At 47.3% G+C, this 22,140-nt stretch overlaps 1 protein-coding gene across 1 annotated transcript in view; it reads right to left on the minus strand.

Moving 5' to 3' along the window:
* Positions 1-22,140, minus strand: part of robo4 (roundabout, axon guidance receptor, homolog 4 (Drosophila)) — a 109,308-nt gene that overhangs the window by 46,834 nt on the left and 40,334 nt on the right. The window contains exons 3-10 of the mRNA XM_067971054.1: positions 20,396-20,553; positions 19,141-19,261; positions 18,422-18,560; positions 17,630-17,757; positions 16,301-16,425; positions 14,314-14,539; positions 12,899-13,020; positions 5,661-5,832 (exon numbers count right to left, since the gene is read on the minus strand). Of these exons, the coding sequence (XP_067827155.1) occupies positions 5,661-5,832; positions 12,899-13,020; positions 14,314-14,539; positions 16,301-16,425; positions 17,630-17,757; positions 18,422-18,560; positions 19,141-19,261; positions 20,396-20,553 (1,191 nt within the window). The remainder of the gene's footprint in view (positions 1-5,660; positions 5,833-12,898; positions 13,021-14,313; positions 14,540-16,300; positions 16,426-17,629; positions 17,758-18,421; positions 18,561-19,140; positions 19,262-20,395; positions 20,554-22,140) is intronic.

Genomic DNA, 22,140 nt, shown 5'->3' on the forward strand with positions numbered 1-22,140 from the left:
GATCAGTATGTTGAGGAACCAACTCGGGAACAGGCTATTTTAGATCTAATACCGTGCAATGAGAAAGGGTTAATTAATAATCTTGTTGTAAAGGAACCCTTAGGGAAGAATGACCATAATATGATAGAATTCTTCATTAAGTTTGAAAGTGATGCAGTGCAATCCGAAATTAGGGTCTTAAATCTAAACAAAGGAAACTATGAAGGTATGAGGCCCAAGTTGGCTGTGGTTGATTGGGGAACTATATTAAAAGGTATGACGGTAGACAGGCAATGGCTAGCATTTAAAGAATTAATACATAATTTGCAACAAATATATATTCCTTTAAGGCACAAAAACCCAAGAGGAAGAGTGGTCCAACCGTGGCTAACAAGAGAAATTAAAGATAGTACTAAATCAAAGAAAGGGGCATATAAAGTTGCCAGAAAAAGCAGTAAGCCTGAGGATGGGAAGCATTTTAGAATTCAGCAAAGGAGGACCAAGAAATTCATAAACAAAGGGGAAATAGAATAGCAAGAAACATAAAAACGGACTGTAAAAGCTTCTATAGGTATGTAAAAAGGAAAAAACTGGTGAAGACAAATGTGGGTCCCTTACAGACAGAGACGAGAGAATTTATAATGGGGAATAAGGAAATGGCAGAGAAATTAAACAAATACTTTGGGCCCGATTTTAGCACCCGCTATCAGGTGCGTTCTCGGCGGGGGGGGCCTCGAAAATCGTAAAATCCAGGATCCCGACCGGATCCCGCCTCGATCCCGCCCACTTCCGGGTTCCCCGCTGACGCGCCGCGTGCGCGCGCAGCCCCTGCTGGTGGGAATCCCGCAGGCAATTAAAGCCAGCGGGATGCCACTTGAGAGTATTTATGTCGCTATTTCAGGTCATTAACTGACCTGATTAAGGGACTGTGTGTGATTTTGGATCAACATAGGACTGTTTCACACACTGGGGGAAACACTCCCAGATCGAATGGACGTGTTGCAGCTGTCAGCCTGTGGCAGCTGCAAAGGTCCATTTGACAGTGGGGTGGGGGGTGGGGGGAGACCCTCACTCATTGCAGGAGGCCACTCTGTCATTTGGGACAAAGTTTGGCCTCCACCACCCTCCTCCTGACGGTCAAAGTCACCAACCTGCAAACTTACCCCGGGGTCCGGAGACATGTACCTACCTTGCGGACCCCCTCAGGTGTACATCTTGCGGATGGGGGCCGCCGTGGCTGCAGTCATGACCCCCTCGGAGGGCGAACAGCATCACCAGCCTCACCATCCATGCTGTCCACCTCTGACACGTGGAGCTCCCCAACAGAGTGCTGTGACACATCCACCTGTACAGCAGGAGGGAGGGCTACCGCAGAGAGAGATGCGTCGCAGAGGGCACTACCCTCGCCACAGGGTCCACAGACTGAGGCTCAGCCTCCTGGACCTCTCTGAGCAGCAGTGCACACGGAGACTCAGAGTCACTCGACGTGTAGTCATGGACATCTGCAGCCTCTTTCATGCCGAGCTGCTCCTGGCTGGCCCGTGCACCATCTTCCTACCTGTCGCTGTCAAAGTCACCACTGCCCTCCCGAACTTCTCCTCCACAGCCTTCCAGGGTGCAACCAGGGACATCGCCGATGTCTCTCAGTCGTCTGCGCAGAAGAGCCCTGCAAATACACCTACACCCACTCTGCAGTGACACAATGGGTGGCATCAGTTGTGGGTCCTCATAGTGATACCCAGGAGCGGGCATTATTGCACAAACCGGACAGGATTCACGAAGACATGGCAGTAGTGGTGCCAATATAATGTGTGATGTGAGTTGTTCTGAAATTCAATAGAAGTAACAACCATGACAAACCCTCAAACACCCTTGTGCATCCCCTTCATGCTCACAACACGTTTGCCTTACGCTGCCTACTGCACATATGTGATGCATGCCCTGTGGCTGCAGCACAGGTGGTGGCAGGTTGAGTGAGGCTGGCCGTGAGAGAGATGCACGAGAGGGTGAGTATGGGATAGAGCCATGAGATTGTATGAGGATTGGGTTGCGTGGTAGTGGCGGGGTGAGTACTGGAGAGGTGAGTAGGTGCAGGTAAGATGAGGATGGGGTTTGAGTGGGTATGAGGGGTGATGTGACAGAGTAGTGTTGGCAGTGCAGAAGGAGATGTGGGGTGGGGGCAGTGATGTGGCAGACGGAGTGTAGGGGAAAGACTACATGTACTCACTGTGGCTGACCTACTGAGGTCATTGGACCGCCTCCTGCACTGTGTGCAGGTGGGCGATATGTTGGTGGTGCAGGTGACCTCCTCTGCCACCTCGAGCCAGGCCTTCCTGGTGGCAGAGGCAGGCCGCTTCCTCCCGCCCGCCGGGTGGAAGATCTCTGTCCTCCCCCTCCTCCTCACCCCATGTATTGATACCTGGGGTGAGATGATTGCAGCATCTGTCAGTGGAAGACTGCCCCTTTAAATAGAGCGCCTCCAGCTGACAGATCTTACTGCGCATGCGCAGCCCGCCCGACGCGCAGACCCGGAGGAGCAGGTAAGTGGCTCCAATTAGTGGGTTGCCTGCTGCGATTGCGCGGGAAACCCACTAATTTCACCGGGCGCGTTACCCATGCGCCCGCTTGCCCACCCGCCGGGAACCTGCACCCCTGCTAAAATTGGGCCCTTTGTGTCTGTCTTCACGGAAGAAGACACAAAAAACCTCCCAGAAATATTAGAGAACCAAGGGACTGGCAAGAATGAAGAACTGAAGGAAATTAGTGTTAGTAAAAAAAAATAGTACTGGAGAAATTAATGGGATTGAAAGCGGATAAATCCCAAGGACCTGATGATCTACATCCCAGGGTTTTGAAAGAGGTGGCTATAGAGATAGTGGATGCATTGGTTGTCATCTTTCAAAATTCTATAGATTCTGGAATGGTTCCTGCAGATTGGAGGCTAGCAAATGTTAACCCCACTATTTAAGAAAGGAAGGAGAGAGAAAACAGGAAACTACGGACCTGTTAGCCTGACATCAGTAGTAGGGAAAATGCTAGAGTTTATTATGAAGGATGAGAAAACAGGACACTTAGAAAAAAATAATAGGATTTGGCAAAGTCAACATGGATTTATAAAAGGGAAATCATGTTTGACAAACCTATTGGAGTTCTTTGAGGATGTAACTAGTAGAATAGATAAGAGGGAACCAGTGGATGTGGTGTATTTGGATTTTCAGAAGGCTTTCGATAAGGTCCCACACACAAGGTTGGTGAACAAAGTTAGAGCACATGGGATTGGGGGTAATATTGAAAATTGAGAATTGGATTGAGAATTGCTTAACAGACAAAAGACAGAGAGTAGGAATAAACGGGTCTTTTTCAGGTTGACAGACTGTGACTAGTGGGGTACCGCAGGGATCGGTGCTTGGGCCCCAGCTATTCACAATCTATATCAATGATTTGGATGAGGGGACCAAATATAATATTTCCAAGTTTGCTGATGACACAAAACTAGGTGGGAATGTGAGTTGTGAGGAAGATGCAAAGAGGCTTCAAGGGGATATAGACAGTGAGTGGGCAAGAACATGACAGACGGAATATAATGTGGAAAAATGTGAAGTTATCCACTTTGGTCGGAAAAACAGAAATGCAGAGTATTTGGGAAATGTTGATGTTCAATGGGACCTGGGTGTCCTTGTACATGAGTCACTGAAAGTTAACATGCAGGTGCAGGAAGCAATTAGGAAGGCAAATAGTATGTTGGTCTTTATTACAAGAGGATTTGAGTACAGGAGTAAAGATGTCTTACTGCAATTATAAAGGGCCTTCGTGAGACTGCACCTGGAGTATTGTTTACAATTTTGGTCTCCTTACCAAAGAAAGGATATACTTACCATAGAGGGAGTGCAACGAAGGTTCACCAGACTGATTCCTGGAATGGTGGGATTGTCATATGAGGAGAGATTGAGTAGAGTAGGCCTGTATTCTCTAGAGTTTAGAAGAATAAGAGGTGATCTCATTGAAACATATAACATTCTTACAGGGCTCAACAGGGCAGATGCAAGGAGGATGTTTCCCCTGGCTGGGGAGTCTAGAACCAGAGGTCACAGTCTCAGAATAAAGAGTAGACCATTTAGGAATGAGATGAGGAGAAATTTCTTCACTCAGAGGGTGGTGAATCTTTGGAATTCTCTACCTTAGAGGGCTGTGGAGACTCAGTCATTGAGTACATTCAAAACAGAGATCGATAGATTTCTAGATATTAAAGGCATCGAGGGATATGGGGATAGTGCAAGAAAATGGCGTTGAGGTAGAAGATCAGCCATGATCTTATTGAATGGCAGAGCAGGCTCGAGGGGCCGGATGGCCGACTTCTGCTCTTATTCGACCATGGGAGATGTCATCGCTAAGCCTCATCCTGTCCTCACCCAATGCGTGTACTTTCCAGGAGTGATCACTGGATAACAATCAGCTGTCGGAATGCTGGCTGATTTGTTTTCCCCCTTTCCCTAGGCCAGGGATCTGAAGCTCCAGCTGATATCAGCTAACTCAGCAAGGACTGGGCTTTGAGTGTGAGTTCTGGCTGGTCTGTTAGGCTCAGTGCTAAACCAGGCAATGCAACCATTCTCAAAATCACCGGGGGCGGGGGTGCAGGTGGCGCAGTCTATATACTTTAAAAACAACAGCAGTGGACTGATGTAATGCTATGGCTCAGTGGGTAGCATGCTTGCTTCTGAGTCAGAAGGTTGTGGGTTCAAGTCCTACTCCAGAGATTTATAGTACATAATCTAGGCTGATACTTCAGTGCAGTAGTGAAGGAGCACTGCCTTTTCAGATGAGATGTTAAAGCAAGCCCCTATCTGCCCTCTTAGATGGATGTAAAAGATCCCATGGCACTACTTTGAAGAAGAGTATGGGAGTTCTCCCCAGTGTCCTGGCCAATATTTATCCCTCAACCAACATCACTAAAACAGATGATCTGGTCATTTATCTCATTGTTGTTGGTGGGACCTTGCTCTGTGCAAATTGGCTGCCACGTTAACTACACTTCAAAAATACTTCACTGGCTGTAAAACACTCTGAGGTCATGAAAGGTGCTCTATAAATGTAAGTCTTTCTTTTGTCGTTGAGTCTGAAGGTTGTGGGTTCAAGCCCCACTCCTGCGCTTGAGCACAAAATCTAGGCTGACACTTCAGTGCAGCATCGAGTGAGTGCTGCACTGTCAGAGGTGCTACCTCTCAGATGAGCTGTTAAACCGAGGCCCCTCTGCCCTTTTTCTTTCTAACTGTCGTTCTACGAATGCTATAATAGCAGTTTCAATATCTTGCAAATTGAGCACTCAAATGCCAAATGATGAACTTGTGTTCGAGTGGTCACTGTCTCACTAAAAACATCCTTCTTCATGGTGCATGGAGTCAGTGGATGGAGACAAAGCAACACGGGCAAGTAGCATTCTCACCTTGATGCCCTGTAGGGTACCTGTGGAGCAGTTTCTGGATCAGGCTGTTCCAGGAAGCAAAGTGACTCAAAACCATCACCAGGGCCTCGATTACCTCAATTATAAAGGAGCTGACTCACAGACCTCAATCTGACCTAAACAACTGGCTTCTGGGAACCTGTAGAACCAGAGGGAATGGGAAGAAAGACTGGGAGCATTTAACCTAAGGCTTTCCCCTGCGCCCTCCCTTCCCCACACTGACCTAGGTAGACGAATTGTGGTTTGGTGTTTACTCCAACTCCGGCACCATTGATTGCTGCGATCTGCACACGGTACTCAATTCCAGAATTCAGACCGGGTATCTCCAGCCGGTACGTACTGCCATCCACTGTCCAGTTCCTGTGATGTTGCGTCTCGTTCCCCAAACACCAAACCTGTCACACAACAGGCAGAAAAGGAAGGATAACATTTTATATCATGTAGATCATACTTTGACCCTGCAGGGGGCCATAATACGATGTCAGGTAAACGGTCCCTGTATTACTAAGTATGGAAGCCTGAGGCCCAGAACTCACCCAAGGCGGCCACCTTGCCCATAAGCGAGTGGCAAATGCACAGGGGGTTGGGACCCTGCCCACAAGCCGTCCATTGTACTCTGTAGAGCAAAACTTTAATTCATAGTCGGCTATATAATGTGGCCTGTTAATAATCATCTGTTTGGAACAGGCGCTGAGGCGCACAAAAAAACGTCCGGTACTCCTGGGCTGGCGAACCCTTCCCCACGTGGACAAACCCTGCTGACGTGGGAGAAATGCCCAGAAGGCAGCCAACATCCCTTCACTGGCTGCTGGCACCTGATACACTGGGAGTGCCAGGGCTGGAGTATCATGAGTAATACACCCGGAGCGTTAAAACATCAGGTAAATGAGCTGACCTCGTGCTACCTGGGGAGGTGGGCTCATTTGGGTGCAGCATAAAGTGTGCTCATCGCATTATCTTCCCCGTGTGTCCTGGCCATAGGTGTGGAGGGAAAACTGAAACATTTACATATACAGGAGTCAGCACGGAATCACAAGGCATACAACACCAGACAGGAGCAAACTGACTGCTTGTTAAACAATGAAATATTAGTAGTTTTATTATAAATAACATTATGATCCATTTAAAAAAATATTTACACCAAATATATTTTATGTGAATTGTGCCCAAAAGCTGAAGTCAAATTTTTTTTTGCCTGTTTCCCTCCTCTTGGGTTTGTGGTTTACAAATTCTTTTAGTGTATCTGGCAGAAAGTGACCAATCATTGTGCCATTAGCCAACTCCACACTTCTCAATCTGAACAAGCTGTGTGCAGACACCAAAATGGAAGAGAAAAGAATCAGCACTATTAGGAAATGTTTGTACTTACCGGTTGACTGGCTTGGACATGTACGTTCTCTTCATGCGAGTGTGTGCTGCCTTCAGTTCAACCTTGCTACAGGCCCCCAGTTCAACCCTGCTACCAGGCCACAGTTCAACCCTGCTACCAGGCCCCAGTTCAACCCTGCTACCAGGCCCCAGTTCAACCCTACTACCAGGCCCCAGTTCAACCCTGCTACCAGGCCCCAGTTCAACCCTGCTACCAGGCCCCAGTTCCACCCTGCTACCAGGCCCCAGTTCAACCCTGCTACCAGGCCCCAGTTCAACCCTGCTACCAGGCCCCAGTTCAACCCTGCTACCAGGCCCCAGTTCAACCCTGCTACCAGGCCCCAGTTCAACCCTGCTACCAGGCCCCAGTTCAACCCTGCTACCAGGCCCCAGTTCCACCCTGCTACCAGGCCCCAGTTCCACCCTGCTACCAGGCCTTACCTAAACACCTGCTGTGATCATGAACAGCAACCAGAGGCTCAAGGACATAAAGGGGGATATCATCAGAGACAATTCTGGGATTTTGAGTGGGGGAGATAGAGGGAGGGGAAACCGCCTACAACAAATCTGGACGAATCATGTCCTCCTCCTCCCCCTCCCACCCACCGCCAGGGATAGCAACTCACGTCTATTACACCACGATACAACTTATCAGTGCTCCGACTGCCTCCAAAATTATAGTACGTACAAAAAGGCACAGCTGCATTCTTCATTTAGAATCTGTGCTCATTGATCGAGTTTGTTTATGAAAGCCAGATTTGAAGGCTTGGCACTCAAAGTAGAGATGGAACACAATTAGAGGAATCTTAGGAATGTACCCCGCTGGCAGGGGGCCTTTGCCAACCAGAGATTTGGGCACAAGCTGCCCACAATTTTCCAATGGTCACAACAATTGTGGGCAGAGCGTGGCTGAATTTCTGAAATGCACGGCCAGAGGATGAGGCTCCGTGTCAGGACCACGGGCTCCTGGGCCAGGAGTTCCCGCTGAGCCGCTCCGCCACCGTAACTTTTCTGGAAATGGGGCAGAGGGCCCCAGCTATCCGCATAAAGGGGGTTGCCCACCACACTTCTGTCGAAGGCACAGCGGCGGAGCGGGCACAGCGGCGGAGCGGGAACAGCGGCGGAGCGGGCACAGCTCCAAGGAAATTCTCACCTATAAACTACCCCTAAGCACTTGGATACTGGGGACCTTGACTTGTGACTTAAGGGGGGCTAATTTTCCGAGTTTGCACAATTGACGGGGCCTCACCTGCTGGCCGCACAGGTCAGTAAATCCCGGGCTCACTGCCCACGATTAATGGACAGAGTTCATGGGCGGTGTGCCCACGATTTCCATACATGCGCAGCCAGCGGACAAGGGGAATTGTCTCAATGAAGTCCTTCTCGTCAGTGAAATACAAATGCAGTGAATCACTACGCTAGAACCATAAGGAAAAACTAGAATTGCTGGAGTCCTGAGATTGAAGCACAAACTGCTGGATGCACAGAGTATCTGAAAGAAGATGGGTCAACACTTTGGGTGGAGCCCTTCATCACAACATGCAGCAACTCGCCAAGGCTTCTTCGACAGCACCTCCCAAACCCGCGACCTCTACCACCTAGAAGGACAAGGGCAGCAGGCGCATGGGAACAACACCACCTGCACGTTCCCCTCCAAGTCACACACCATCCCGACTTGGAAATATATCGCCGTTCCTTCATTGTCGCTGGGTCAAAATCCTGGAACTCCCTTCCTAACAGCACTGTGGGAGAACCGTCACCACACGGACTGCAGCGGTTCAAGAAGGCGGCTCACCACCACCTTCTCGAGGGCAATTAGGGATGGGCAATAAATGCCGGCCTTGCCAGCGACGCCCACATCCCGTGAACGAATAAAAAAAAAATTTAAAAAAAAGTTTTTGATGAAGACCCAAAACGCTAACCTATCGTTCTCTGGTTCCTGCAGGGGCTTTGAACAAGTTTATCCAGTGACTCGCGGAACCGCACAGACTAGGAAGGTCCCGGTCTGTGCTGAGCTAGCTGAGCTCAGCTGGGCGCTGGTAGAGTTGTGACAACTGGGCTCAGTTCCCCCCAGAAGGAGAAGAGAACGGGAATTCAGACACGGCTCCTGTTCCTGATCACTATTAAGCAACGCTCGAGTCAATTCAGGGCCCCTATCTTATTCTCTTCAGATGTTGATCGAACTGCTCTGTAGTTCCAGCATTTCCTGTTTACTTGAATTCACTAATCTACTTGGATACAGATATCCATCTTCATAACGATTAGTGTAGCAATGGTATTGATTAAAATATCCAGTGCATTGATCCCTTTCCCCCAAGAGTTCTTCTGCAAATGTTTCATAAAAATTCAGTCATTGAAGTAAATGCATATTCAGTACGGAGGGCCAACTTCCCATGGCCTGCAGTCACCTGGGCACAGAACCAATCAGGGCCTGGCAGACAGTTGCTATGGAAGGCAGCTCCGCTCACCTTTGATCATCCTCCTCTGAAATCAGGGCTCGTCCTATATGGTCTATCCTAGTTCATTGTTTCTCAGGGCCTCAGAATGGTGGATTAATGTGCCTCCCTTTCTTTCTGCCTTTTAAAACAGAAGCTTGGTATCACTAATTTCTCAATCATCAGTTATCGCATCTTCTTCATTCTGCCTTCCAGCCCTGGTGATGTTCTGCAATATAGGCTTTGGCCCTTATTTATTTTTTTTGGCCCTTGCTATTTTGTTTTTCACTTTGATTTCCTGGACCGTTGTCTTCCAGGGACACCCGCCAACATTCGACAAGGTTCAAAACAAGGTGTCAGGCATCCTGTTCACACAGTCCTGAAGGCATTGCCATGGATACTCAACAGGATTTAAACTAGGTGGCAAATCCCCAACACTGTATAGTGTTCAAGTTCAAGGAGGATGCTGTTCCAGCACATTGAACCATATGGGAATCCTTCACGAGCGACTTATGCTTCACAGGAGCTTAAATGGCTTTCAGGTGGGGTGGTGAGTGTGTATATTGTGATGCACAAGGCATCGCAGTCGTGTGGGACAAGCTGGATGGACCAGTGGGCTTTTTCCTGTCTGTCGTTGTCGTATGTGAGAATATGTACCATTTCCCAACAGGCCTGTAGCAGACATGTTTCTGGAGAATTAAACTATTAAACAACTAACGGGAGGAGGAGGCTCCGCAAACATCCCCATCCTCAATAATGGCACAGTCCAACACGTGAGTGCAAAAGACAAGGCTGAAGCGTTTGCAACCACCTTCAGCCTGAAGTGCCGAGTGGATGATCCATCTCGGCCTCCTCCCGATATCCCCACCATCACAGAAGCCAGTCTTCAGCCAATTCGATTCACTCCATGTGATATCAAGAAATGGCTGAGTGCACTGGACACAACAAAGGCTATGGGCCCCGACAACATCCCGGCTGTAGTGCTGAAGGCTTGGCTCCAGAACTAGCCGCACCTCTAGCCAAGCTGTTCCAGTACAGCTACAACACTGGCATCTACCCGACAATGTGGAAAATTGCACAGGTATGTCCTGTCCACAAAAAGCAGGACAAATCCAATCCGGCCAATTACCGCCCCATCAGACTACTCTCAATCTGATGGAAGGTGTCGTCGACAGTGCTATCAAACGGCACTCACTCACCAATAACCTGCTCACCGATGCTCAGTTTGGGTTCCGCCAGGACCACTCGGCTTCAGACCTCATTACAGCCTTGGTCCAAACATGGACAAAAGAGCTGAATTCCAGAGGTGAGGTGAGAGTGACTGCCCTTGACATCAAGGCAGCATTTGACCGAGTGTGGCACCAAGGAGCCCTAGTGAAATTGAAGTCAATGGGAATCAAGGGGAAAACTCTCCAGTGGCTGGAGTCATATCTAGCACAAAGGAAGATGGTAGTGATTGTTGGAGGCCAATCATCTCAGCCCCAGGATATTGCTGCAGGAGTTCCTCAGGGCAGTGTCGTAGGCCCAACCATCTTCAGTTGCTCCATCAATGACCTTCCCTCCATCATAAGGTCAGAAATGGGGATGTTCGCTGATGATTGCATAGTGTTCAGTTCCATTCGCAATCCCTCAGATAATGAAGCAGTCCGTGCCCGCATGCAACAAGACCTGGACAACATCCAGGCTTGGGCTGATAAGTGGCAAGTAACATTCGCACTAGACAAGTGCCAGGCAATGACCATCTCCAACAAGAGAGAGTCTAACCACCACCCCTTGACATTCAATGGCATTACCATTGCCGAATCCCCCACCATCAACATCCTGGGGGTCACCATTGACCAGAAACTAAACTGGAACAGCCACATAAATACTGTGGCTACAAGAGCAGGTCAGAGGCTGGGTATTCTGCAGCGAGTGACTCACCTCTTGACTCCCCATAGTCTTTCCACCATCTTCAAAGCAGAAGTCGGCAGCGTGATGGAATACTCTCCACTTGCCTGGATGAGTGCAGCTCCAACAACACTCAAGAAGCTCGACACCATCCAGGACAAAGCAGCCCGCTTGATTGGCACCCCATCCACCACCCTAAACATTCACTCCCTTCACTATCGGCACACTGTGGCTGCAGTGTGTACCAGCCACAGGATGCACTGCAGCAACTCACCAAGGCTTCTTCGACAGCACCTCCCAAACCCGCGACTTCTTCCACCTAGAAGGACCAGGACAGCAGGCACATGGGAACAACACCACCTGCACCTTCCCCTCCAAGTCACACATCATCCCGACTTGGAAATATATCGTCATTCCTTCATCGTCGCTGGGTTAAAATCCTCGAACTCCCTACCTAACAGCATTGTGGGAGAACCTTCACCACATGGACTGCAGGCGGTTCAAGATGGTGGCTCACCACCACCTTCTCAAGGGCAATTACGGATGGGCAATAAATGCTGGCCTTGCCAGCGACGCCCACATCCCATGAACGAATTTAAAATAAGGATGTCCTGTGAGAATATTGTTCCAAAGCTCCATCAGTGAAGTGAAGGTCCATTATACAACTCCAGAAGATGAACGCTCTCTCTCTCTCTCTCTCTCTCTCTCAGACAATGCAAGCAGCTGGTTACAAATCACACATCAAAGACCAGTTGTTTTCTGCTGAAGTACTCTGACCAGATGGGGGTCTATGCACAGTTTTAATGTATTTTCCGGCAAAAGACAGAAGTTTGTACTTGTAGATTCTGGTGTGAACAATGTCGAGCAGGGCAACTCTGCTGCCATTGCATGAGTAATTGGGGAAGAAGCTGAGAGCCTCACTCTTCTTGAGTAAGCAGCATTTTTTAGTCTGAGCCCACAGAAATCCTTCCGAGTCACACCTAAAACCGGCCCAAAATCGCAACGACCTCCACGTTTCTTGTTCTGATGGATGATGCCAAACCAAACTGATCTGGTCCTGTTGCAGTAATACTAAAGTAGGATTTACTGTGGAGACTCTGCTGTACATTGTAGACATTCTGCAGATTTATGAATTAATGAATTACTTCTCAGATGTCCTGAAAACCTCAGCAAACTGCAGTGAGTGGTCACAAACAGTGATTTTTAAGAAGGTGAATATTAAATCTGTTCTAGTTGAATTTTCAATGATTTGATGATTAGCAAAATGTCTTCGAACAGGTCCCTGCAGGCTAACTCCTCATTGTTTCCATCTCAAAAAGTAATGGCTGAAATATGTTTCCTATTTCAGCCATTATTATACCATTACTTTTTGATTTACCTCATCTTCTCTTCTGCTCTATTCAATCCTGCACTGTGGGCCATGGTCCTTAATCCAAGTTTCTCCAAAAAAAGAACCAAAATCATTTTGAAAACCTGAATGCCAAATTAAATACCTCGATACCCTTCCTCTCAAACATTTGCTGAAAGCCACGCACCTGACCTATTCAGTGAGCCCGCTGCACAAACACTGTTCTGCTGTGAGTACAGAACAGTCCTACATATTGAACTGGAATTGCAGTACAAGCAACTCAGAGCAGAAGGTTTTCTTGGAGGTTCACAGATTGCATTTCGCCTGGTACAATTTGATCTTGATTTTCATTTTCAGATTTCCGTGACTCTTCCCAAATGCACTGTACACATTCCATGCTTATCCGTTATGTAATCATACCTTGTAACCTTTAATGATGCCGTTATGGGACTCGGGAGGAGGAGGCTCCCAGCTGACCACAATGCTGTCATTCCTACTTTCTGTTGTTGCAATGATAACGCTGTGAGGAGGGGCATCTGGTACTAAACATGAAAGACAAGAGATGGCAGATTAAGAGAAAATACCAAGCACTCACCTCAAAGCTACAGCATTAAAAGTCTCATAACCCACTTCCATCCATAAGATATTATGACAGTTTTGGAAGAGAACTCTATCAGATGTGAGAGGGATGTATTGTAGGCCCCGTTTGAAAGGATAATGTTCTAGTCCATTGTTTCACTAATGTTTAGTCAAGGGCCACAATGTTGAACAAAGAAGGCCCACCTCCACCTTCTCAAGGGCAACCAGGGATGGGCAATAAATGCCGGTCTTGCCAGTGATGCCCACATCCTGAGATTAAATACATGTTAAAAATGTATTGCTTGAGGGTCAATCTCAGGAAGGCTCTAACACACTAAAATGGAGTGATGGAATGTATGTCTGCACCCACAGTCCCCACTTGGTGAGCTCCTGATATCAGTCACTGAGTGCAGACCAGCAACCTGCCTACAGGGAACAAACCCCATAGGACTAACAATTCTGTTAAAATTCTAGGCCCTATAGCTTCAACACAGCCCCTTCGCTTGCTCTATAGACACTGGGATAGCCCCATTTTCCAACAGAACTCTCGCTTTCTCTCCCTAGACTGCAAGAGAAGTAATGAGAAGAGCTCTAACGACTGCCAACTCTAACGACATCCCACAACCATGAATAGAAAGCCAGACACGTGGAAAGAAAGAACTTGCATTTCTATAGTGCTTTTCACAACCTCTGGACACCCCAAAGCGCTTTACAGACAATTAAGTATTTTTGAAGTGTAGTCACTGTTGTAATGTAGGAAACGTAACAGCCAATTTGCGTACAGCAAGGTCCCATAAAGAGCAGTGTGATAATGACCAGATAATCTGTTTTAGGTGTTGGCCAGGACACCGGGGAGAACTCCCCTGCTCTTCTTTGAATAGTCCCCTGGGATCTATTATGCCCTGAAAAGTCAGACTGGGCCTCGATTTAACATTTCATCTGAAAGACGGCACCTCCGATAGTGCAGCACTCCCTCAGTGGAGTGTCAGCCTAGATTTTGTGCTGAAGTCTCTGGAGTGAACCTACAAACCTTCTGACTCAGAGGTGAGTGCACTACCACTGAGCCATGGCTGCCACCTTAAAGCAGTGAGATCTGCAGAGGATTGCAGGAGATTGTCCACAAATGACCCCAGCCTTTATTACAAGCACCACCGTTCTAGCCCTCACGCAACCTAGCCTTATCCCTTCTAGCAGGTGCCTTTGGACCCCCAGTAAAAAGCACTAGGATGGAGCAATGTACCATCTCCATCTCTCACCTTCCTCAGGAACCCTTCCATGCTTTGTGTTGCTGTCTGGACTGTAGAACCTTCCGCTGTACGCCTGAACCTTGAACTCATACTTGTAGCCCCTCTTTAGAGTGGTCAGCACAGCGCTGCGCTCGATGGGACTGGCAATCTGCTTCTCCATCCATTCCGTGCTCGGGGGCATCAAAGAGCGATAGAAAACATTAAATCCCTCGATGTATTGAGACGGTGAAATGACCTGCAGAAGCCAAAAGGGGAGAAAATTGAATGAGTTTTGTGCAGGTAAGTGAGCTCACATTCGGCCCCCTTTGGGCGCTGGCTTAAATGTATTGTTTCAAAGGAGAAAATTCAAGTGGAATGACAGGGTTGAGTTGATGAATGAGTTGATCTTGCTCACGGCAGCAGTAGGGGTGCTCAAATTGGCATAAATATCCTACAGCTTCCAAATCGTGATCTCTATCCTGTGTCTCCTATTGGAAATTGTCCATGTGTGGACATCGTCTGATGTTACTTTAGAGTCCAACTGGAGAAACGGAATTGGATGGCACACAGTGACTGGTTTAAGCAAGTATAGCTTAAGGCCTCAGTACTAAAGCTCTCTGAAGCTGTTTGAGAAAGATGTGCCTGTCCCGAACAACTGCCAGGAGAATACAAGGCCTTTCAGAAGATTCTCAAGGTGGTGGCTACCATTGTTGGGGATGGGAATACCTTTTCACTGTTGGCATCTTAAGCGTGAATTTTACGAACGGATCTGCCAGTACAGATCGCAACTCGGGGCAGCGAATATCAAGAAATCGTCGGCACACCTCCCACGATTACCCAGTACGCACTTCCAGTGTAACATGACGCTCCATGTCAGGAATGTACTTATTAATGCAAATGTTGAACATCAGGTTTGATGTGGAGTAAAGCTCCCTTTATGCACTCCCAAGTTAGCTACAGTATGGATTAAATGCAGGGTTAAGATCCTGTTACACTGTGCTAACAATTTGCCTTACAATCAACATTAGAAGAGCCTCCCTTACACAGGTTAGCGCAAAGGCTCGATGTGACAATATGTACAATGTGGTACTGTGCTGTACCAGGAAGAGATGCTCTCAATCCACACTCCCAATTGGCTGATCCCATTGATAATGTTATTGAAAAATCAGCCAGGATTCTCGGTTCTGATGACTATCCAGTGACCTGACTGTGCTGAAAGGTGTTTCCACGTACATCTCTAGTGATCATTGCTTGGCTTGATAGGATTCCCTCCATGGATGAATAACCTATCACCACTCACTGTTTAGGCTCACGCATGAAGAATAGCCACTTGGTTGAGGTGTCACAGGGCTTCTGGCACTGAGTCAGGAGAGGAGAATGACATTATCCACACTAATCATCCTTGTTACATCTGAGTTGAGAGCCAATTAGCACCAAATGCTAGTTTCATGCTGTGGTCTAATGCATACTGGGAGACAGGTTGAGACTGGCCAAATTCATTTCACTGAGGACTTGCAGAGAGAGATGATTTTCATCCCATCACTCAGTGTTGAACATAAACCCAGATCCCAAAGGTGAAAGTTCAGTGTGCAGCAATTCTCTAAATACCAAACTGAAGTAGCCATCGGAATCATGGAACATATTTTGGTCCAACCATGTACAATTTACACTGCCATCGATTCATTCCCATTTATTAAATCTCTTGAGGGAGCTGATTAACTACAGATATATACTTCAAACTTTTTTTTTATTCGTTCATGGGATGTGGGCGTCGCTGGCAATGACAGCATTTATTGCCCATCCCTAATTGCCCTTGAGAAGGTGGTGGTGAGCCACCTTCTTGAACCGCTGCAGTCTGTGTGGTGAAGGTTCTCCCACTCAACGATTTCCAAATAATTAAGGAAACACTTCATATCGTCAGCAGAAGATTGCATCAAAACCGATGTGGAAAGTGACAATCACGCATATAGTAAAACAGTGACCGCTTGAAAGTTAGAGGGAAAGACTAGATGCCCACCTTCCAGTGGAGATGGACATGCGAGGATGATGGAAGGACAGTAATATTGTCGAGGTAAATCCGGACATCCAGCAGCTCCCGATGAGTATCTTTCTGCCTGTCCCCCTGACCAGTATCAAGAGCATCTGAAGATAATAAAACCAATAGATGAACTAGTAAGGACAGTGTGATCCAGTGCAGATGTAATAATCTATCTTCCTTTTTCAGATGCTGACCGACCTTGCTGTATATTTCCAGCATTGCCTGTTTCTATTTCATACTCTGTTATTGCCTGTTGAATAAGGATCTGTCCATTTTGAACATACAAAAACAAAGGACAGGGAAAGAGTAGCTGGTCCCATTCTGCCTTGGTGCAATTTATGCACAACATGACTCCCATCTGTCCTATTCCCTCCTCACCCCCATCCCACCTCCAAATTACCAGCCCTGCATTTTTCAGGAAGGGGCAAATATAGAGGGAAAAAAAATCCTAATATAGGGAAAAAAGAACTCTGGGAAATTCCTCTCCGACTCCTGAAGGCAAGTTCCAGGAGACCTCAATCACTGGAAGACACATTCCCCAATTCTCCACCTAACTTCTATATGTAATGATGTCGGCCATAGTCAAGTACCCATCCAGCTCCCTTTTTAACATTTCTAGTAAATCTGAACTCACCGCATGACCTGCCTCGCCCCCCCCAGCTTCCGATCTCTCCCCCCACACTCCCCCATTCCCCCACCATTTTACCCTGTACCCCCAGCGAATTTCTACCCCATGAAGTATTATGCAAGTTAAATATATTACTGTTGGTTACTTTCCATTTTTTTTTGCTTCTGTGCAATTTCCTGACTCAATAAATTAAATTCTTAGTTTTAGCCTGAAGCTTATGGTCAGACAGCATGGTGAGTTACCACCTTTCAAAGTGGACAGGAGAGTGTGGAGGGCACACCACATAAACTCCAGTGCATCATTACTGCGGTAAAAAGACCATCATTAGTCTGTGGATGGGTGCCCCATTCATATCATGTATAAGAAAGTAAGTTCCAGTTCATAGGAGATACGGGTCTAATTTGTGCTAGTACATGAACGTAAAGAACTGTAACAGCAAAGATCCAGAAATTACTCTCGCGATACAACTTAAAACATTCATACCAAATCTCTCTCTCCGCTATTTTTGCAGATAACATCAGCGCCTTTTACCCTCATAATTCAGTCCATTATTTTTAAGTATTTTAAACTGAAAGGTCTCTGCCTCCACCTCTGGTTGTTTGTGGTTTCAGCTTTCCGACTCATCAAACTCGTTTGTTGTCCTCGGTCAACCATTTCAAACTCAAATCGCCCACACTTACCTCGTACAATTAGGGAGACTGTCACAGCAGCTGAACCAACCGCATTCTCAGCTAGGCAGGTGTAGCGGCCTGCATCATTGAGAGTTGTGTAATGAATCTTTATCATGTTATCAGAGTTCACCTCGTACCTGTTGAATCAAAGCTGCAGTTAGAACACAATGAAGAGAATCACTTTCTTCCCTCCTCTCCTGTAGGCACTAACTCATGCTGTGCTGTCATACCTTGAGTCCTAGAAGCCTTCCAGTGCCTCTCCATACTTTGTGTAAAGCAGAGGTTAGAAAGTTTAATGAAGGGGAATAAACTACACATTTAAAAAAAAACATTAAAAGTAATGCTTTTATTTCAGTGCTGTACTGAGGGAGTGCCGCACTGTTAGAAATGCCGTCTTTCGGATGAGACATTAAACCATGGCCCCGTCTGCCCACTCAGGTGGACATAAAAGGTCCATGGCATGGTTTGGAAGAAGAGCAGGGGAGTTCTCCCCAGTGTCCTGACCAATATTTATGCCTTGGCAAATTGCTGGCCGCGTTTCCTACATTACAGCAGGGACTACACTTCAAAAGTACTGCATTGGCTGAAAAGCACTTTGGGATGTCCCGAGGACGTGAAAGGCGCTAAATAAATGCAAGTTCTTTCTTTCTTTCTTTGCCAAATGCTTTCTGTGGAAAAATGGTCAAAAAAAATCCCCAAACCGTAACAATGTTTTAGTTCCAGGAATGTGATCCAGTTGGTGAATTTACTGTATGGATTATTCAACCACTTATCATTCATTTAAAGCCACTTTTCACTCACCTCCCTATGGGAAGGTCTCCGTTTTCCCTCTGCCAAAGCACATGAGGCATCGGATCACCACGGGCCTCACAGGAAAACTGCACGGTATCACCGGCCGTGATTGTTGCGTCACTCGGCCTCTGGACAAAGGTTGGCTTTTCTGGAATAAGATAGAAACACTTAGAGCTATGTTATCTCCAGCAGCGGAAATTGGAAGCAGGACCTGCTGCCTTTCCCCATTTCCCCACACCGCCCAAGAATGAATGAAAGGTGGCTGACTGAAAGTTATTCAAATTCTTGAAATCTGAGCTAGCACAACGTTGAAGTGACAATGACAAATCCAGACACTGGATGAGTTAGAAGTTGCACTGGAATCTTACATACATTCGCAAGAGTAGAACTTAAGTTTGTCCCATTGGATTACAGTGCAGCACTCATAGGTAGTACCGAGGGAGTGCTGCATTGTTAGAGGTGCAATGTTAGATTGAGGCTGCATCCAACTGCTCAGATGGGTATAATAGATCCCACAGCATTATTAAAAGATGAGCAGGGAGTTCTCCCAGCGTTCTGACCAACATTCCATCAACACCACCAAAAGCAGTTTAACGGATCATTCATCACATGTTCCATGGAGTATTCGATCATCTCAGTCTATACCTATCCTTGTAACCTCCAATTCTATTCCCAGCCTTTAGTGAAGAAGTTTTGAGCTCTGCTAACACTTGTAAGATCTCGCTCACCTAGTACGGACATTCGGGCAGCCTTACTCTCCCGCTGTCCCACTTTGTTCGTCGCGACACAGACGTACACTCCGGAGTCACTCCTGTGAGTGTAGGAAATGGCGAGTTTGCCAACAGTGATCTGCAGCAAAAGACAAGACATGAAGCTGAAACAAAGTCCAAACGGGGCAAGGGTTTTCTCTGTGATGCTCTCCTGCTAAGCAGACAGAACACAAATCACAGAAAGATTTTTTTTTAACGAGACAGAGCTTCACTATATAAAGGTTACACAATAGTGAAACAGTCAACTTATTCACCAGTTCTAATTTGCATTAGCTGGGACTCCCAGAACGTTAGTCAGGATATCACATTTCATTGTTAGAAGCCCAGTTGTCTACTTCGTATTTACAATATGATAATCTTCTTTGTCACAAATCTTTCCCACAGTCTCAATACGTGTGTAGAAACAGGACAAAATAGCAATTTTACCCAATAAAGAGAAAAGTGGATGTCTGTTGTTATGGTGACAGATATTCACACCGCAAAAGTATCCTGACAAGAGATTTCTAAAACAAGGAACCGGTCTTGAACTAACCTTATTGATGTCTCTAGTATCTCTTGTGCTGTGTCTCTCATAAAAGTATTTCACCCGTGAGAAGAGAATACATACACGTCTAATATTACTGTTCACATCACAGACTACGCTGCTTGGGGAAGGGGGAAGTAAGTAGAATTTTTTTGGGGCTGGAAAGTTGCCGCTCAGTGGCGGTCTCGGTAACCTGATACTTGGTCCCCAGTACTCCAGGGACCTGTTAGTGATCAACCAGCTCTCCTGCCTCTGTGATGGAACCTGGAATGGGGAGCCTGTCACTGGAGGTTAGGATCCTGCCTACTTGGCTCCAAGATAATCCTGCAAGCCACTGCCCTAAAGGATACAATGGCCCTAAGAGAGACAAGCAGTGGGAAGCTTGCCAACAGCATGTACTGGTAAGCTGTAGTGTGCACACTTGGGGGTCCCTGAGCTTTCCTTCCTGCCAACCTGTGTGAATTTTTCTGGTTTAGGTAAGTGAGGATGTTTCTCTATGGGGACAGTGTGTGTATTCCATATCAGGCAAACAGAAAACCTCCTCATCTGAGTTCCTCAGTAGTTTGGTTTGGAGACTCTTGAGCATTGCGATGGGTTTCCACACCAACCAACTGACCAACATATCTTACAAAAATATTACTGTTCTTTACAGCTATAACAGGCCAGGTTTGAAGCAAGTGATGGACTCACTCTGTAACGGTCGTCCTTTTCGTTTAGAGGAGCCCCATCCTTCTTCCACGTTACAGTCGGCTCTGGATGGCCTCGGGGAGGCAGGCATTCCATTTCTGCTTGCTCACCCAACGCCACCACCACATTGCTCGGCTGTAGTCTGAACTCATCCCGCAAAGCTGAAATGAAACAAGATCATTAGCACAAGTGCACTTAATCTCTAGATGTCCCGGGTGCAACACTTTTATGAGAGGCCCAGCACGCCAGCTATTAAAGAAGACCCTATGCTAAACGATGACCTCTAGCAACCACACTCCTGCCAATGACAGGACATCTAAACTAGCCATTAAAATGGTTCCTACAGCCACAGCCATGACAACGAAAGACCAATTATATTTTTCAGTGCTTCCTTGGACTGCCCCACCCATTCATGAGGCATGATTTTAACAACCCCCCAACCCCGACCAACGGGAACAGATCCGGGGGGAGGGGGGGAAATTAAGATGGCGGGAGGATTTGCATTGGTTTCCCAACGCGTTCCCGCACCCCCCCCCCCCGCCCCCAATCTTAACTTGCCTGAATTCAGGCATGGGAAGGCCGCCCCGCCCCTGAGGAGCGGAGGCCTAATTTAAATGGTGGAGTCGTGTCCGATGACATCACCACGACATGCACGCCATTTTAACTGCGGGCCAGCTAAGGACCACACAGTCTCAAGCCCGCCGGCAGCAGGCACCATCCTGGTCACTGGAAGCTCAGGTCAGTTCATTATTTTTAATTTTTTATAGATTCCTTGTGGGCAGCAGTGCTCCTCCCGGCTCCAAAAGGATATCTTGTACCTCCTGTCCCACTGTCCCAGGCTTCCCTCCCCCACATCCCTCGGCCATGAACCTTGTCGATCTCCCACCCCCTTCCTCACCGACCTTGCCGGGGACCGTTTCCATGGGTTCCCTGGGGCAGCCTGGCCCCCCCCCACCCCCCCGTGTCCCCACCCCCACCCCCCCTGTGAATTTCAACTCTTGCATGCCGACCTGACGTCATCCCCACCAGCTTCAGGCAGGAGTCAGAATCCTAACATGCAAATGAGGCCCGGGAGTTAAAAAGGCCCAGGCCTCACAATGAACTGTTCACGGGGGTTTCCCTCCCGCTCTGCACCCTGGCCGCTCTGAATGTTAAAATCAGAGCAATGACGTCTCTAGAGATTATCTATGTCGCTACAGGAGGGTCTTTGTTTGTCAGCTAGTCTCAGACATGCCTTTGGGTCAGAAGGTTGTGAATTTGACTTCCCTACTAGCGTTTGAGCTGAAAATCTAGGCCGACTCTCCAGTGCAGTAATGGGAGAGTGCTGCATTGTCAGAGGTGCTGTCAGATGTTAAGCAGAGGTCCTCTCTGTCAGTGCTGATGGTTTAGGGTCAGGATGGCTACACATCCTACCGCACTATTTGAAGATAAGCAGGAAATTCCTCTGGTGTTCTGGCCAACATTCTTCGTCTGCCCTCTTAGGTAGACATAAAAGATTCCGTGGCACTGTTTCAAAGAAGAGCTGGGAAGTTCGCCCCAGTGTCCTGGCCAATATTTATCCCTCAACCAACATCATTAAAACAGATTATCTGGTCCTTATAATATTGCTGTTTAAGGGACTTTGCCATGCACAAATTGGTTGCCGCGTTTCCTATGTTATAACAATGACTATACTTCAAAAGTACTTCATTGGCTGTAAAGCACTTTGGGATGTCTTGAGGTCGTGAAAGGTACTATAAAAATGCGAG

Source organism: Heptranchias perlo, chromosome 33, assembly GCF_035084215.1.
Source record: "Heptranchias perlo isolate sHepPer1 chromosome 33, sHepPer1.hap1, whole genome shotgun sequence".
Lineage (NCBI taxonomy): Eukaryota > Metazoa > Chordata > Chondrichthyes > Hexanchiformes > Hexanchidae > Heptranchias > Heptranchias perlo.